We start from the raw sequence: 19,115 nt of genomic DNA on the forward strand, positions 1-19,115 counted from the left end.
CACACACTAATTAGTGTGTGCATGGCCAACCCCAAATTTAACATATTAGGTTATGCAAGTAATAAATTTAACAAATTTGACAAATCTAACAAGTTTAGATTTTGCAAGTAACTAATAATTAACAAATTTAGGTTTTGGTGTGTCTTTACTTACACTAATTAGTGTGTGCATTAGAATATTGCACACACTAATTATTGTGTGTAAAGAACACATGCACTAATTAGTGTGTGCATTAATGTTTAGATTTTGCAAGTAACCACTAATTAACAAATTTAGGTTATGGTGTACTTTACTTACACTAATTAGTGTGTGCATTGGCCAATGTGATTGGTCAATGTGCACACTAATTAGTGTGTGATTAGTGTGTGCATTGGCCAATGTGATTGATCAATGTACACACTAATTAGTGTGTGATTAGTGTGTGCATTGGTCAATAGGATTGGCCAATTCACACACTAATTAGTATGTGTTAACACACTAATTTGTGTGTGATTAGTGTGTGCATTGGCCAATGTGATTGGTCAATGCACACACTAATTAGTTTGTGATTAGTGTGTGCATTGGCCAATGTGATTGGTCAATGCACACACTAATTAGTTTGGGATTAGTGTGTGCATTGGTCAATTGGATTGGCCAATACACACACTATTTAGTGTGTTATTAGTGTGTGCATTGGTCAATTGGATTGGCCAATACACACACTATTTAGTGTGTGATTAGTGTGTGCATTGACCAATGGAGTTGGCCAATGCACACACTAATTAGTGTGTGCACAAGCCAATTACACAAGCCAATGCACACACTAATTAGTGTATGTTAACACACACTAATTAGTGTGTGCACAAGCCAATTACACAAGCCAATGCACACACTAATTAGTGTGTGCACACTAATGCACACACTAATTAGTGTATGTTAACACACACTAATCTAATGCACACACTAATTAGTGTATGTTAAAACACACTAATTAGTGTGCACAAGCCAACACTAAAACACACTAATTAGTGTGTGCACAAGCCAACACTAAAACACACACTAATTATGTTAAATTAAACAACAATCAACACAAAAACATAAACATACCTCCATGATTAAGTCGTAGGTGACGTATTAGGCCCCAATGGCCGTCCAAGTGATCGCGCAATCGGTCACACTAATCATAAACACAATAATCTCTTATTAGTCAATACACACTAATATCTTATTAGCACTCAAGGCTTTGCAAGACTCTTTTGTAGGTTGTAGACACACATTGGATTCTTTCAACATTGGATACTATAGAGAATCCAATGTTTGAAAAAAATCAATGTGTAAATTTTTAATCATATATTCGAATTTTATACCTTAGTTTAATCTTTGTCGTAATAAATGCAGACCATGTCTTCTTCTTCCACACCACGCTTTCTCAGCATTGAGGATTTCATGGCAGACGGGATGTCATATCCCGACGCTCTCTCTGCCTATCATTCACAGCCGTCGCCTCAGCAGTCATCATTAGGGTTCGGCTGGTTTCGGGACGCTCTTGGTGGGTCCGCTGCCGTACCTGTGATCGATCCAGATGTGGAGAGGGCATTGCGTCTTCAGGCTGAGTGGTTAGGTTTGCAGCAGACCCTTACGCAGCGCTATTCACCGGCGCAGCTAGCAGCTTTTGGATTATCAGAGGTCTCTACTCCGACTGGTGGCACTCCATACCTGCAAAGTTTTCCAGCTACAGCTCCAGGTTCAGCTTTTCCTTCACAGGGTCCAACGCACCAAGGTCCGACGCCATTGGTTGCGACGCCACAGGGTCCGACGCCACGGGCGTCCACCTATCCATCACCTATCCTACCTTCTGTCCCAGATTCACGTCGGCGCTCTTCTGGCAGTCAGCGTCAGGGCAGCTTGCGCGCTAGCGCCGGTTGATCTCGACGAGGGAGCGGAGCTAGTTGTTGTTTTGGGGGGGGGGGGGGAGGGATGGAGTACTATAGATTCTTCTCCACAATCACCGCTCCCTGCTCCAGCAGAAGATGAGGACCATGACATGCCTTCACCAGATGCTCGCGGGTTATACTACCAGGTTCATAGAGGAGGTATGGTGGATCTCGGGACAGCGCAGGACAGGAGATTCCGCACACACGTCAACCAATTAATCCACTCCACATATATCAATTGTTTTCTCAAATTTGATCAGCAAGATCCCTACAACCTCACATATATAGAGACAACCATGCACATGCGTTTCCCTAACCTTGAGGGGCAACAATTCTCAAGGCAATGGTTGCAAGAGCATGTCAAAACATTTCTGAAGAACAAAAAATCTACTGTGAGGAGAGCTGCAAAGAAGACAATGAAGTCTCCAGAGCATAGCTATCGGCAAGGAAATGTCCATGATGTGGAGTGGGAGACCGCTATGGGCGAGAAAGAGGACGAAAGGGCAACGGGTGCGAGGATGTATATGCGTCAAGTTGAGGCCAGATCCCATCAGACTCCTACGCATTATGGTTCGGGAGGAAAAACGGCTTGGAAAGACAAATACGTAAGTAAAAATATTAGTTTTATTGTAAAAAATCTAATGTTTTTCATTTAATTAATTGGTTGCTAGTTTTTGTCAGTATAACATTACCATGAGTCGCCCGACCAGAGATGTGCAGAGATATAGAGAGAACCATACCGAGTATCAAACTTTGTGTTGGTTGTTTGAAAATCAAATGATCTCTCGAGAGGAGTTCGAAAATGCGTGTAGAAGTCTGCAACATGTAAGTTTAATCTTATTTAAATAATCAAATTGTTGATTTTATATCAAATATTAAATAACAAAGTGTTAATTGTTTCTTTTTTATGGTTTTGCAGAGTCAAGGAGTTCCACGCGAAATGCCGCCAACCCCCCCATGACCATCCTCTATTTTGTATACACGGGCCCCGTTTGCCCTATCCCACATGACCATACTCTATTTTGTACACGCGGGCTTTTTTTGCCCTTTATGTAAATGCAATATCTATCATTTTTTGGCTCAATACCTCCCCCAATTGTAATTCCACTTATGTAAATGAAATTATCAATCTTTTTTTGGTTCAATGTATTGTCCAATTGTGATATTTTGTTGTAATTAATAATAATTTTGTAAAATAACTAAAATAAATAAAAAAATAGATGACCTTTTGGATGGTCCTGCAAAGGACAATCCAAACGGTCATCTGTTTTTTTATAATAAATCCTGCCGCGGTAATGCCCGCGATAACGCACACGCGGTAATGTTTGCAGCAAAAAACGCGGTAATAGGCGCGGAAATATAGCCGCAACCATTATCGCGGATGTTACCGCTAGACCATTACCGCAAACGTTTCCGAAGTATTTTCCGCGTACGGGAATTTTTATATCTCAAGTTTGTTTGTTTTTTTTGCGGTAATGTGAGCGATAATACCGCGCATATGTTATAGTGTGAGTCTGCCTGAGTACCCTGTGACTCTGTCTGCTGTTGCTGGCCAGTCCTAGGAGGCTGGGGCTGAGCTTGAGGTGAATGTCGAGGCCTCCTCCGTGGACAGGCCTTCGCAAGATGACCCATTTGACGACAAATAAAACACTGATTCGGGAGGCTTGAATACTCCACTCTCTGGCGGAGCCAACCACCACTCACCCTAGGTAGTAGAATGACCTTCAGAAGGGTGTGGGTGTCCTGAATCAGAACACGTACTGTGGGAATGCCAGCTGCCTTGGCAGCTACAGAGGCTGCCATGCGAGGTGTCTCCAGAACAATGCCTATCCTGGATAGTAACGGATGGTACTCCCTCCTCACGCCGGGGAAGCAGACTGAGATGGGGAGGTCTGCCTCCTCGACAAGCATGTCGGTAGCTCGGTCGAAACCATGGCTCCACTGTCGAAAATTAGCTTGAACTGCTTGAATGGCCAGGGGGCTCATCGCAATGACCTTGGACGCCATCTAGGAGTCTCAAACTCTATCTGGTAATAGCCACGCCCGAGAAGCTGAACGTTGAGTTTCTTGCCCACCTCTGCTAAAAGGTGGGTCTGGAGAAGATGACGCACCTCTCCTCTGCTAGGGCGGGTGCCGATGATCTTGCAGATGACGGAGGTCGCCTGGAAGCGCTCCACCTTTGCTGCGAGGCTTGCTTGCTCTGTCGGTGAAAGAGCAAGTCGGATGGTGGGCTCTGCAGAGTCGGGCGAGGGGGCTTCTTGAGAGTCCCTCTAGGGTGGAGCATGAGCCTCCATCTATGTCCGCCGCCGTGATGGAACGCGAGACGGAAGGAGACCGCCCTTTGAGGAAATCCCAACAAGCAATGTCAGGAGGTCAATCCCTTCGGAGCAAGTCGAGAGGTGCCTTCAGGGGGATGGGAGCCAGCGAACGGAAGCGGGGGTGGAGGAGCACGGGAGCGCGAGGGGAAGGGCTGGGGCAAGGGGGCAGCATGCAGTCTGGCTGTACTGGACAGCGGCGGGCAGGGTAGCGCGCAGCGCGAGGGAGGAGGGGGGAGATGTGAGCGATGGCGAGAGGGGGAGGTTGCAGGTGCGTGCGCGCGGGGGGGGGGGGGGGGGGGGGGGGGGGGTGAGCAGCAGCGAGCGTTAGCTGCAGCACCGAAATATGACATTTTTCAACCTGCTGATTGCAAAGTTGCAATGGTAGAGAATGCTACTCTCAATTCTAGGAAGTACAGAAGCTGTTCAATTTCAGTAGATGCAAGTTGCAACTTGAAGGTCAGTCCTATACTTCGAATATACACTGTTTTTAGGGCTTGCCTTTTTTCGTTATTCTTCTCTTGTTATATCAGCCGCATTATAGTTGTCCACAAGACTTTAAACCATTATCCATTTATAAAATTAATTTATTTTAAGGGTTGATATTTGAAGGGTTTCCGAAAGATGTACCCTTACTTGTCTAGGGTTTTCTACAATATTAAGTAACTTGCATGTCAGTGGTGGGAAGAGCTACAATATTTTGCTATGCTTGTGCTGGGTAAATCTCGAAGGGTGCCCGGCAAATCACAGAGAAGAATTGTGTATGTTGTTTCGAAACTTTTGAAACATGCTTCATATGAAATGTTTTGAAACTTCATGTCTACTATGCTCTTAAGCGGCATTATTGAAATTTCAAGCGGCACAATTGTAAATTGAGACAACTTTTCCTCGGGTGAGAAGGGTTGCAGTTTTCAACCTTGACGGTTTGCGTATTTTTTGGGCTTGAGTTTTATGTGTCTAGATTGAAGGTGGAGATAAGAGCTGCTATGGCTCTTGGGTTTCAAGGTTTGTTGTATCCATTCAAAGATGACCATTGAAAGTAGTTCCTGGAAATCTTTCAAGAGCAATTCTCTTTGAGAGTGCAATGCCAGAAATCAAACTTTGGATCAGAGTACTCATAGCAATGTTCGTTGATTGAGTTGGGGCTTGCCAAAGGCAATTTTCCTAACCGGAGCAAGAAAGGGCACACTCAAAGCTCTTTTGGTTTCTAAGTCAAAATCTGAAGCATTTGCCAGTATTTACACTGAAAACTTGTAGAATTTTACTGGTTTCCTTCAAGGAAAGGTCGGAATCTAGCTGGGATTTTGCAATTTTAGACGGTTAAATATACATTAATCCCGGTTTTTTTGCGAACATTGGATAGAGTAATGCAGCAAAGCTATTAATAGTTCAATCTTTACGATGTCATTCGTAGCCAGTTTTGAGGAGTTTTTTTTGTCTTTTGCAGATGTTTCTCTATGGTGCTATAGGCATTGGTGCATTCTGGAGCCTCAAACAATGAGCGTCAACTCCAACACAGATATGTCTTTGAGCTCTCTCGCATGTTTTGCCTCAATGGGTGAAGTTGGAGACCATCGCTCTTGAGCTAGCAAGGTTGGCATGCACACAATGTACATGCATACATGTATGCTCCTTCGCCATCAAGACCTCATGTTAAACCCCAGTTTAATACTTAATGCAGGTAGCTGCAAACAATCCGACTACTTCAGCTGAGGCGCAGCAGTCCATTATTTTGGACAGTCGATTGCTCATAAAAGCATGAAGGTGAGGATCTCGTTCCTCACTCAGAACTGGTTACTATGGTTAATAAAGTATCTCTATAACGTGACCAATATCTTTGATATATGTTGTTTCTAAATGAGGGTCTTCTTTATATTCTCTTTACTTGGCATAATGGTTGCCCTAGTAAATCAATTTTTCTCTTAGAGCTCGAAAAAAGAAACCTGAATTATGAGTTATCAATAATTGAAATTTACCTTCAAACGTGACGTAAATAGCTCGTGTAACCCAGAGATCTTGAACAAGCTTTGCTTGAAAACATAGCTATATATTTTTTCTTGCAATGAATGTTCTCTTCTAGCACATGTGATGGTGCCATTGTTCACAAACCTCTTTCCAGAGAAGAAGGATAAGCTACACACTAATTGCCTTCCTAAGAGAAAGGTAATATATGTCAATAGGCCTCGAAGTTAGTGGTACTCAAAAAGCTTGAACCATTCTAGAGTTTTTCATGGATATAGCTGTTCAATACTTCGGTGGGTTGTGATTTTCAACTCTACCTGACTGAATGTAAGCAATATTTTCTTGAAACTGTCACTAATGTACAAGTGGTGCTTTTAATCTCTATGCCTACTATGACAAAGCAGAGAGCTCCTTCAAAAACTTTTTTTCAGGCTCGGTTTGAAAAGAAAAAGATCTAATACTCGATGTCTTTTAAACTAGCCATACTTGGTTTATCTTTTAGTAGTGGTTTATACTTTTTAGGTGCACATGTCTAAGGGTCCTCATTTCTTTGTAAGTATTAGGTGAAACTACAAGTACGTGATATTTTTTAAAACAAAATTGTAAAGTGACAATGCGATGCCACGTCTCCAAATGGCATAGGGTGGTTGAGATTAGATATATGGCTGAGGTTAGGCATTGCAATTAGAACAATATTAGTCGTGTGATGAGTATGGGGAACCAAGGTAAATTGAGGGTGAACTAAGTGGAATCAAGATCACCTTGCGATCTGCGATTTTTCAAGGAAGAGCATTGACTTGATAATCAAGATTTTCACTTGATATGCTTGCAAAATAGTCTTGCGCTTAAGGAGCTTTAAATTGTTAGACTTTCTAGCCTAATGAAATTGCATAAAGAAAACAAAAAATTATATGGCTCTAGGGCTAATTGAGTTCCAAATCATAGTTTGGTGGAGGGTTTGCATAGTGTCTCCCAAAAAACAAGGTGAAGGTGCACTTTGGCATTTTAGTACAAAAAGTTTAAAAGGAAGTCAACTTATGTCAGGCTTTGAAATGAAGGGACATTTTGACAAACTAAAAACAGAATAAGATTTCAATGCTACACATGAAAAGATTAGTCCAATCAGCAAAGGAAAAAATAAATAAATCAAATGTATGCTCTAAGGCTTGTATTTAGAAAGCCAATTATAAGAACAGGAATGCCCTTTTTTGTTGTTATGTGCATAGTACACCATACTAAGAGGCATATAAATCGAGTACAAGGCAATAGCTTTGAGATTCTAGTTAGTTCAATGGTGTAAACTCTGTTGGCGTGCCCAAAGGGCATGGGCTAGTGTTGAGTATTCTTTTTAGTCTTAGCTCAAAAGACTTTTAGTAATATTGAGAAGAGAACTTGTGTAAGGTAACACTGAGCAGGCCTAAGTTCAGGGGGTGGAGGAGCGTGGTGTTTACCTCAAATGCTGTTGGCTCGACTCCACTCTGCTCGATGTTGCACGGGAGCTAAAATGATTACCCCTGACATTCAAACGAATTTTTTTCACGCTTGCAGTGCGATGCCCCATGCAACACCTTTATGTGTCGCATAAGCGACCACACGAGTGTTGCTTATGTGACACATAAATTCCAAAAATCTAAATTATATGCGGCGTTGCTTATACGACGCACACTTTTTTAGCAATTCAAAAATGCTCTCGGTGTCTTGTAGTGTGCTAAAGGAAAAAAATATGCATATATGTATATGTATGTGTGTGTGTTGGCTACCCGGTCGTCTTCGGGCCTTCATGTCTCGGATTTTAGAGAACTTTTGGTCTACTTGCTCTCACAAAAAAGGTCCGTGATTGCTCGCGATGGATAAGTTGTGTACTCCAAAGCGTTGTGGTGGTGTGAATATTCTACAGTTGTGCTCTCCTGTTACAGCAAGGAAGGCTACTTTGTTATTGGTACTGGTTGAGCAAAAACAACCTTGGACGTAGATGTTTGTGTTTCTTTGCTCTCGTGCAGTTTCTACACCAGCTTTTGGCCATTGGCAGCCTTTGTACCGGGGTGTGGTTTTTGGTAAATTGAAGCTAGAATACCTGGATGCCCCCTTGCTTCCAGTCTTGTAGCTGATTGAAAATTAGTGATGCAGGAATTGTTGTGACATGTTAGAGACGATGAGTGTGGCTGTCATAAAGTGATGACGTGGCTACTCACAGCAGAAACCCTAATTTCTGCCAGAAACCCTAATTTCTGGAAATCATGGAGGTGGAATTATTTTTGTTTATTTTTTTAATAAAGTTTTGAGCGACGCAAATCCAGCTTTTGGGCTACGCTTTGCTTTATTTTGCTCTCATAGAGAGAGAGAGAAACTGCTTTTGAACTGGGGCTCTGCTTTTGGGCATCCCTTGTAATCTTTATATACACGGTTTAGGGCTTACTCTGTAGAGCATCTGGACGCAGAGTCTGAGAGTGAAACCCTAACCGCTCTTTGTACTTTGACATTGATTTTAATACATAAAGAAATACCGAAAGGGGCGCCAGTCTTTGGGGGCCGGGGCCAATATCTCTAGGCACAGAACTCCACCGGGCCAGTGCAAATCTATTGTGATCTGTGAATTGTTTGAAGTGGTTATTTGGTGCTGTCGCGATTGATTCTTGACTTGGAGTGTCCAAGTTTGTTACAGTGGTATCAGAGCACGGCCGATTTCTCTTCTACGGGAAATCCGATCCCCAAATTTTTTTTCCGCGGCACCTATGGCTTCACGCAAGGATCAGTCGACTCCCTCTGCATCTGGAGATGCGGGCAGGGATTACAACGAAGATTCCAGCAGAGAGTATGGCCCGCCTCAGCCTACTCAGGCGGAGCAAAGAGAGATGAAGTGTCGTCAATTGATCGACGATGCAACAAAGATGATGCTCAGTTTTGCGAAGGATTCGAAATTGGCAAAATATATGAGCGAGACTTCTTTTCACGAAGTGCATATGCAGTGGCAAAAAACCACTACACCACCCCTGAACCCGCTCTCAAGAAACCTTTTGATCACAAACAGTATTCAGAGAAGGAATTACAAGAGGTAGTTGATGCACGGATTGCTCAGCTTTTTGACGCACAGAAGAAAGCCAAAAAGCACGGCAAAAAGCAGAAGAAAGGCACTGACCTCCTGGGATATTTGGGTCGTCAGTCGACATTTGACAAGGCAAAGAAACAGAAGAAGCGTGTTCGATTTGAAGGAGTACCCAGCTCTTCTTCTTCTTCTTCTTCTTCTTCTTCTTCTGACAGTTCTTCTAGCTCTTCAGATTCGACCGAAGAAGACAGAAAAGGTAAAAAGCGAAGCAAGAAACAAAGCTTCGGAAAGGGCAAGAAAAAGGCAAATAAGGCTAAATCTCGCCGAGAGACTAACAGTTCTACTGAGGACTCGTCTACAGACAGCTCAGATTCTGATGACAGAAACTTTTATGCGAACAAGAAGAATTTTTAGAAAGCCAACCAATATGACTTTCTCGAAGATAAAAGCAAGAAAGTCCGAGAGTTTAAGGAAGGTGGCCACTCGATCAAGTTTGATACTTTTTCAGGATACTCGGATGCTTCGAAGGCTTTGTCTTTTATTCAGCAGTTTTACATCGCTTTCGTAGGAGGACGCTATTCAGAGCACTCCAAGATTCGGAGAGCTGCTTCTTACTTTAAGGGGAATGCTCGTACTTGGTGGTCCACGCTTCTTTTAAACAAGGTTGCGCCAGTTAAATGGCTGAAATTTAAGAAGCTTTTTATTTCTTCTTGGTTGACGCAAGAATATGAACGAGATATACGAGCTGCTTGGAACCATCTTCGAATGACCAAGAAAGATACAATCAATGCTCACTGTGAAAGATTCTGGAGCTCTTTTCTACCCGCCTCTTCATTCAAGAAGATCTCGTTCAGAGAACAGATTGAGCGGTTTACCTTGGGTCTACCTACAGAGATTCGAGATCACTGCTTGGAACAGAAGTCAACTTCTATTCAGGAGTTGATGAGTCATGCGAAGCGGGGCTTTGCCATTGACTCTGGCAGTCTGACCTACCCCACAGATGAGACCATGACACTACGAGCCAAACAGGCTTCTGGGAATGAAAGTAGAAAGAAAAAGAGCAACCCAGAGAAAAAGGATGCACGACCCAAGCTTACTCCTGAGGAGCGAGCTCGCTTCATTAGAGAGGGGAAGTGCTTTGGATGCGGGGAACATGGACATATCTCCGCGAAATGCCCTAAAAAGGCACAGAAAGAACAGAATGATAAAGACGACAACAAGCCTGAGAGTTCGAGAGCAGCTGAGGAACGTGGCAGAAAAGGCAGATAGAATAGCAGAACTGGTACCACATGGCGTGGGACCTGCACCGAATCTAATGAATGAAAGTACAAACTTTGCCGCTTTTTGGGCAAAGTGAACGATCAGGAAGCTCTTTTGAAGGAGCCAAGGCCAACTTCTTTTCACTGGGAATTGGCGGCTCGATTTAAAATTACGTCCGACAGACTGACGCCATAGGCGGAGGTAGTTCGACTCGCACCTGGATGGGATGTTGCCATTACAGCGAGCATTGGCAAACTTCGTTTGCAATGACAGGGGTGTTCAGGGCTCGTGAGTGACGTTCTACTGAGGATCCCTTGGTACCACAAGAACTACGTCGTGGTTGACTACCGGGCCAAGAAAGAAACTTTCATAAATGAAGGGCTCAGAGATTGTACTTGATGAACTTCAGTTTCTTTACTTATTCTTTTGGAAGAGAACTGAACGATGGATGAAGGCTGAATATGTTTTGACCTGATCAAAAGAACGCCAAGATCTTTCTCCACACCCATACTGATTGCTTTATAGAGGGCCTGAAGATCAGACCATTGACCTCATACCTGGAAGCACGACAGCGAACCGGCCACCTTACCGTGTGAGCCGAGTACAGAATGAAAAGATTATGAACCAAGTGAAAGACCTCTTGGAAAAGGGTCTTGTCCAGCCTAGTACTTCACCGTATTGCTCTCCAGTGTTGTTAGGATTTGAAGAAAGACGGATCTTGGAGAATGTGCATCAATTATAGAACTCTCAACAAAATCACCATCAAGAACAGATTTCCGATTCCTAGGATCGATGATATACTCGATAGGTTACAGGGATCCTCGTGCTTTAGCAGGATTGATCTGAAGAGTGGATATCATCAGAACCGAATCGTGTCGGGAGACGTCTACAAGACAGCCTTTCGGACTACTTTTGGGTTATTTGAGTTTTTGGTGATGCCTTTTGGCTTAATCAATGCTCTTGCGATACTTAACCAGATGATGGACGGGATTTTTCGAGAGTACAGGCTATTTGTTGGCACTTTCTTTGAAGATATCATTGTTTTCTCCAAGAATGAGGCAGAACACAGAGATCATCTGCTTGAGAGATACACTTTTTGGGACACTTTGTCTCAGCAGCAGGAGTGCAAATGGATTCGGCCAAGATAGAGACTATACGTGACTGGCCCGATTTGAAGAATGTCCATGAAGTTGGAAGCTTCTCGGGACTGTGTTCGTACTAGAGACGGTTCATTCGAAAGTTTGCAGAGGTTGCTTTCCCTTTGCATATCTTTATACTGAAAGGAGTCCCTTTCTCGTGAGGATCCACGAAGGTGATTGCCTTTCAGACATTGAAAGAGAAATTGACTACGGGACCAGTTTTGACTTTGCCGGACTTGCAGAAGTCATTTGAAGTATATTGTGATGCTTGTGGTCGTAGTCTGGGTGCGGTCTTGATGCAAGAAGGCCATGTCATTGCTTACGAGAGCCGATTGTTCTCTAGGCCGGAGATGACAGCACAGATATATGAGAAAGAGCTTTTGGCGGTTATCCATGCTCTTACTCAGTGGCGGCATTACCTACTCGGAGCAGATTTTACTATCTTTACAGACCATCAGAGTTTGCGCTACTTCTTGTCACAGAAGCAGCTCTCGAAAAGGCAGATGCGGTGGGCGAACATCTTGTCACAGTTTCACTTCCAGATTGTCCATGTGCATGGAGAGAAGAATGTGGTGGCAGATGCTTTGTCTCGGAAGCCATTGGTTCTGGCTTTTTCCGCGATACATCATAGGAGCTTCGAGGATATGGTCGACTAGTATGCCACAAATACAGATTTTGTAGATATTTTCACACGGATACGGGATGGGGAGACAGTAGCAGGATACTCCCTTCGGGAAGGCTACTTGATGAGAAAAACCATGTTGTGCGTTACACAGCCGTTGAGGGAAAAGGTTATGACTGAATGCCACTGTCCACCTTTTTACGGGTCATCGCGGCATTGCTACCACCATGAAAGGGGGAGAGATACTTCTTTTTGCCGAGACTCAAAAAGGATGTGGAAGAGTTTGTGCGCAGTATGCCAGAAGGTCAAGTTTGACAGGCATAAGGCATAGGGATTGTTACAGCCTTTACCCATACCCACCCACCCCTCCCACCCCTGGGAAAGTATTGCAATGGATTTCATTTTTGATCTCCCGAGAACACAGAATGATCACGATGATTTTCCGATTACATAGCACGTCTGAGACGATTGTCTCCGACAGAGACCCCAGATTTGCGAGTTTGGTTTGGAAGGCAATTTGGGAGAACATTGGCACGCGGTTGCAGTTCTCGTCATCGTTCCACTTGCAGACTGACGGGCAATCTGAGATTGCCAATTCAGTGGTTTTAGATTTATTGAAGTCTTGTATCTCGGATCAGAAGACTCAATGGGAAAAGAACTTACCTTTGGTGGAATTTGCCTACAATAACAAGATACACTCTTCGACGGGGAAGACGCCATTTGAGATTGTTGAAAGTGCTGCGATGGTTCCATCCTGTCTGAGCACGAAAGATCAGATATTTGAAGCGGATGAATATTCGCGAGATTTGGATACGGCTTTTGCCAAGGTTCACGAGACTTTGCAGAAGTCTCAAGAACGATAGAAAAAAGGCAGTGGATCGCCATCGTCGCGACTTGAAATTGAAGGAGGATGATTGGGTGCTCTTACGTTTTGAGAAGGCACGCCTAAGAACGAAAAAGAGAAAGGAGACGCTTCTTTCCAAAGCTTAGTATGCGATACTACGGACCTTTCCAGATTACTGAAAAGATAAATGATGTCTCCTTCCGATTGAAACTGCCAGATACTTGGAGGACTCACAATGCATTCCATGTGGGTCTCTTGAAACCTTTTAAGGGTGATGTGCCTGATGATGGGGAGCCTGATGAGCAACCCGAAGTGGAAGAAAACAAGGAGACCCTTGTTCTTGACCAGATTTTGGCACATAGGGATACGAAGAAAGGTAAAGTCCGAAGGTGATTCTTGGTTAAGTTCAAGAACTTGCCTGCATTTGATGCAAAGTGGATGGAGGAGGAGGACCTAGCAGATACTCCTCGGATTGTGAAACTTTACCTCGATGCTTTGGTTTAGCATAGTCTACTCCAAACGGAACCCAGAATTCAGCTTGGCTGGTGATCTGGTGCAGTGGGATGCACAAGAGGGGAGTCACTCCACTCCTTTGTCAACAGATGCCTTGATCTTGATACTAAAGTCACTGATGTCTCTTTGAGCTTCAGGGATACTGAGAGCTGACAGTATTCTGCTGGATGACTTTATGAAATGGAATTCCTGATTATGATACTGATTTGTTCTTGACTTCTCTTAAGTGCAGGAACTGATAGACTAAACGACTGCAGCATTTTGGTCTGATTGATCTCGAATAGACATGGTTGCAATAGGGGTTAGTCAATCAGACATCGATGAGGTCCCGATTGGACCTAGATGTGATTGCTAGCTACATTGCCGATAAATCATGGTCTACGATCCGAATGAATGTTGAATGTCACGTGATGTCCAATGATGTCTAGTGATGTCCCGTGATGTTGTGTGATGTGACTGTAGATTTGGTACATGTGCTAGATGTGTGTTCCTAGTACGTAGGTACTAACAGTCAGTGTCTGCTAAGACGGTTTATGGCTTTTGTCGGTTTTGCAGGCGTAATCGCGGTCGATTACAATACTTTCAAGAGGGGGGTATGTCACGAAGTGATGACGTGGCTACCGACAGCAGAAACCCTAATTTCTGCCAGAAACCCTAATTTTGCAAAAACCCTAATTTTCGGAAATCACGGAGGTGGATTTTTTTAAAGAAAAAATTTAATAATTTTTTGAGCGACGCAAATCCAGCTTTTGGGCTATGCTTTGCTTTATTTTGCTCTGAGAGAGAGAGAGAGAGAGAGAGAGAGAGAGAGAGAGAGAGAGACTGACTGCTTTTGAACTGGGGCTCTGCTTTTGGGCATCCCTTGTAATCTTTATATACACGGTTTAGGGCTCACTCTGCAGAGCATCCGGACGCAGAGTCTGAGAGTGAAACCCTAACCGCTCTTTGTACTCTGACATTGATTTTAATACATAAAGAAATACCGAAAGGGGCGCCAGTCTTTGGGGCCAATATCTCTAGGCACGGAACTCCGTCGGGCCAATGCAAATCTATTGTGATTTGTGAATTGTTTGAAGTGGTTATTTGGTGCTGTCGCGATTGATTCTTGACTTGGAGTGTCCAAGTTTGTTATAGTGGCAACTCACTTGGATTGGAGAGTGCATTGGAGTCCGTTTTTTGATCGGACTCTTGTTCAACGCTCCCGTAGACAGGCTTATTTCCTCTTCTAGAAAGGTATTGAAAGGATAACAAATGCGATAGATGATGCTGGACGGGTGCTCTCGTTTAGACAGGCTGCTCTTACTTTTGCGCTTGGGATACACTACAAGAGTATGTGGAACACCATTAAGGATCTTGTTGACTCTGTATCTCCCATTCCGCCGTTGGTTGAGGAGGATTTGTGATTTGCATTAAGTTGGTTCTTCGATCGTTATCTGCAAAGAAGGTGTATTGTCATTTGCAGTGATCTTCTTTGTAATGGAATTTGCCTTAATATGTGAGAGTAGCGGAATTTAATGAGAGTACTTTCAAGAAATGATTTTGTGAGCATAGCGGGTTGACATAATTGAAGATAGCAACATAATCATAGCAATTAGTTAACTTGGCATAGACAATACTTTTGCAAGAGAGAGAGTTTAGAGAACATGACAACAGTTGAGGACCGGATTTATGTGGAGCCGGTCCCCCCTCCAATAGGCATTTGTATTATGATTTCTCCCATTAAGAGAGACTTGTTACAATACATTCTTTGTGTTCCTTGTGACCTAGGTGATGCAATGAAGATGGAAAGCTTCATGCATCACAATCATAGCATAACATGAACTTGAAGAAAGCTTTAACTATCCCAAGCCTCAGTCCCAAGACCTCAAACACCTTCGAAGGTGGAGAGAGCTAGCAGGGAATGAGGGTAGGGAAGAGGAAGAAGAAACATTTCGTAGGAGAAAGAATTAGTTCCTCACTTATCATACTCTTGTTGCTAGCATACATAATAGCATAGTAATGAAGAAGAAGGAGATGGCAAGCGTAAGCATTGAAGCATGGCTCTTGGTTGGATTTGCACTCCATAGCCAAGAGTGTTGGTGTAGGCTCTCAACCTCTACTTGCTTGGAGAAGGAGAGGGAGCTCTTGCACTTTGCATAGTACCCAATGAAAGTGCTTGTGAGTGTGTGTGGGTGAGTATACCCCTCAAGCAAGCCCCTAGCTAGCTTGGGTCGACCCCCCCTTGTAGCTCATGCTTGAAGCTCATTGGACCCTCCCAGGCCTAGCCAATCACAAGCAAGAGCCATTACAAGCAACATGGGTAGCCTTGGGACAAGTGTCCCCCTTTCCCCTTTGAGAGAGAGGACTTGATAAATGCAAAATTAATTAGATAATTCAAGTAATTTATCATTGGACCCCTTTGAAGCCTAGCCAATAGGCTTCAAGCAACACATGAAGGTAACATGGGTAGGGACCTGACATGTGTCCTTGCTGCCTCTTCAAGTTGGGGCTTCCCTTGTGTGTGTGAGTGGGTGTTCTCTCTCTAGCCCCTAGGAAAAGGGCTCGCCCCCCCTCTTGTAGGAATGCTTTTGACTTTAGGTGATCAAGCACCTTACTCACCAAGCATGACAAAGCACTTGAACTAGGGGGTGTTCCCACAAGCATCTCAGGCAAGCTTCTCAAGGCACCTCAAGTACCTTAATCATGTAGCAAGTCAAGCACCTCAAGCATGGAGCCATTCAAGCACCTCAAGCATCTTAATCAAGCACCTCAAGCATGACAAACACCTCAAGCACGACAAGCACCTCAAGCAGGACAAGCACCTCGAGCTTGGGCCGGGTTCCCACCTCAAGCTCAGCCCTAGCTTACCTAAGGTCAAAGGACTTTTACACACATTTATTGGAGGTCTTCAATGAAGCTAACCCTAAGGTCTTATGCTCCATTGGTTAGCCTTGCTCTTTGATAGACCATCTCCCTTTTGGGCCCCTTTACCATTGGCCCCGTGTTGAGATAGATCTATAAGCACATATCTATATCTTAACACTTGTTCCCGTTTATTCTCCCACATTAAGTGATCAATTTAATATGAGAAAATCATTTGGGTTGGTTAGATTTGAGATTTTATGACATTCTTGGATGCAAGAACGCAGTAATAAGGTATGGAATATAAATAAGGGTGCTAGATGGTGGCGGATTAAAGTTATGAAAGTGTAGCATGTTAAACTACCTATAAAGGAGCATTATTTATGTGAAGATGCATCATGGGGGTTCTCCCAACTAGCAAATTTTTGCACTCTAGAAGATTGGCCTCTTCGAGATGTGTTCGTTGTGGTGCGGGCATTGAGAATATTCCACATCTATTGTGGTCTTCTTCTCGTACACAACAATTTGTGGACTGCATCTCTACACCTCTTTGCACGCGTTTCCCTAGGACACCGTTTGGTCGATTTTTTTGGATTTTTGGAGTGCTACCTTTGCTTCGGCTGTATGCATACTTTTTCAACTCGGATAGATTCTGGGTGCTTTGGACAGTGTGCAGAGCACGTAATTTCCTCGTGTTTCAGCATATTCAAGTAGAGTACATTTCCTTCTTCAAATTATCTCTTCGACAGTCCCTTCAAATTGCCTATGTCTTGGATGAGCTCCCCTTTAGTCATTACGAGCTCTTCTTTTACTGTTTCTGATTTAGCGCTTGTAATATTTTCTATGGGTTTTCCTCGTTTTGAGGTTTTCCATTGGTAATTCAAAAGAGTGTGTGTGTGTGTGTGTGTAACAGGCTTGGACACTCCAAGCGAGAAATCAATAGCAATTCACGAACAGAAAATTCAAAACTTCAAATTGATTTCTCGCTTGGACACTCCAAGCGAGAAATCAATAGCAATACACGAACATAACTTCAAAATCAGTGAACTTTAACACACACACACACACACACACACACACACACACACACACACACACACACAGAGAGAGAGAGAGAGAGAGAGAGAGAGAGAGAGAGAGAGAGAGAGAGAGAGAGAGAGAGAGAGAGAGAGAGAGAGAGAGAGAGAGAGAGAGAGAGAGAGAGAGAGAGAGAGAGAAAGATTTTTAACGTCTATGTCAGGCCGAAATCGGCCTATGAGACAAATCAAATGTACATGGTGTGTATGTCATCCGTCTATCGGAAAGACAAATGAAACAAAACTGAACTGAACTGAATGTAAGGTAGTGGAGTATCTGAGGAGGGATGGAGCTCTATCTCTAGGGGTATATGCATGTCTATATGCTCAAGGTAGTACAATCATGAGAATGCATCAAGCTATCTAGCTCCATCCTGTACTAATGGGGGGATGTAAGATGTGGTACATGGGCGGGTCTGGTGCCAAGGCTACCCGGAGAGAGAGAGAGAGAGAGAGAGAGAGAGAGAGAGAGAGAGAGAGAGAGAGAGAGAGAGAGAGAGAGAGAGAGAGAGAGAGAGAGAGAGAGAGAGAGAGAATCGACACGGCACGGCACGGCGTAGTTGCGTGTCTAGAGGTATTGGCCCCAAAGTCTTGGTGCCCCTTTTAGTATTTCTTTATCATTAATCATTGCGAAGTACAACTCCCGAGGGACCTCTTCTCTCAAACTCTGCGTCCAGATGCTCTCATAGTGAGGCCCCGAGAGCTCTTATAAACAGTACATGGGATGTCCAAAGGCAGAGCCCCAAAAGCAATCAATCCAAAAGCACTTTCACCCAAAAGTTCTGGTCTCTAAAAGCTAGCGTTGGAGATTTCCAAAAGCAGCCAACGTAATTTGCGGGAAATCCCTACAGCCTGCCATGTGGCACCTGCAACGGAAATTTGCGACGTCAGCATCCGTACGATTTGCCACGTCAGCATGTCACCGCATTTTAAGGAAATCCCTTTCAGGGTTCAAGCTTCTGTCTTTTAAGGTTTAGGGCCCTATGATCGGTGCTTCATAAGTTCTTCAAGTTAGTCCGCTCAGTTTCTCTTGTCCACTTGGCCATTTCTTTGCCAGATGGTCAGGCCACGTCATCACTTTGTGACATACCCCCCTCTTGAAAGAATTGTAGTTGTCCTTGATTACGCATGGAAAATGAGACATAAGCCATAAACCAGTTCAGTAGACACTAACTCTAAGTACCGATGCACTAGACGACACAAATCTAGCACTTGCACAATGACGACAGTCACTGAACATCAAATCATATTCATATCAAATCACATAGAATCCATCGAGATCTAGGACCATGATACCTGGCAACGTGTTTAGCAATCGCATCTAGATCCACACAGACCTCACTAATGTTGGATTACCTAATTTTTATTGCGATCATGTCCATAGAATCTCAAGACCGAAATGTTGCAGTTATTTCGTTTGTCAAACCTACACTACACAATCACATGGAGTGAGCACACATAAATCAGATTCATTTTTGGGAATTCCCATGTCGAAGTACTTCTTTCATAAAGTCATCCAACAGAATACTGTTAGTCCATCAATATCCCTGAAATCCAAAGGAAAATCAGTGATTTTATTCCATCTAG

The 19,115-nt window shown here is 43.6% G+C and overlaps 2 protein-coding genes across 6 annotated transcripts in view; both read left to right on the plus strand.

Moving 5' to 3' along the window:
* The window catches only part of LOC147417801 (uncharacterized), a 100,085-nt gene that overhangs the window by 21,720 nt on the left and 59,250 nt on the right, over positions 1 to 19,115 (plus strand). For all 5 annotated transcript variants that reach the window (XM_086506441.1, XM_086506440.1, XM_086506442.1 and 2 more), the window contains exons 3-4: positions 5,676 to 5,821; positions 5,910 to 5,992. In XM_086506441.1, the coding sequence (XP_086362567.1) occupies positions 5,987 to 5,992 (6 nt within the window). In that variant the 5' untranslated portion in view covers positions 5,676 to 5,821; positions 5,910 to 5,986. The remainder of the gene's footprint in view (positions 1 to 5,675; positions 5,822 to 5,909; positions 5,993 to 19,115) is intronic.
* On the plus strand, positions 740 to 3,058 carry LOC147417802 (uncharacterized). Its single transcript, XM_086506438.1, has 3 exons — positions 740 to 2,518; positions 2,595 to 2,738; positions 2,833 to 3,058. The coding sequence occupies exons 1-3, from the start codon at positions 2,024 to 2,026 to the stop codon at positions 2,872 to 2,874; spliced, it is 681 nt and encodes a 226-aa protein (XP_086362564.1). The 5' UTR covers positions 740 to 2,023; the 3' UTR covers positions 2,875 to 3,058.

Source organism: Adiantum capillus-veneris, chromosome 30, assembly GCF_014529385.1.
Source record: "Adiantum capillus-veneris isolate H3 chromosome 30, ASM1452938v2, whole genome shotgun sequence".
Taxonomy (NCBI): Eukaryota; Viridiplantae; Streptophyta; class Polypodiopsida; order Polypodiales; family Pteridaceae; genus Adiantum; species Adiantum capillus-veneris.

Excerpts from the sequence above, each read along its gene's own strand:
- LOC147417802 (XM_086506438.1), top strand. The coding sequence starts at position 2,024 with ATGCCTTCACCAGATGCTCGCGGGTTATACTACCAGGTTCATAGAGGA. Across the intron at positions 2,519-2,594 it reads CGGCTTGGAAAGACAAATAC|TATAACATTACCATGAGTCG; the intron begins GTAAGTAAAAAT and ends AGTTTTTGTCAG. Across the intron at positions 2,739-2,832 it reads CGTGTAGAAGTCTGCAACAT|AGTCAAGGAGTTCCACGCGA; the intron begins GTAAGTTTAATC and ends ATGGTTTTGCAG.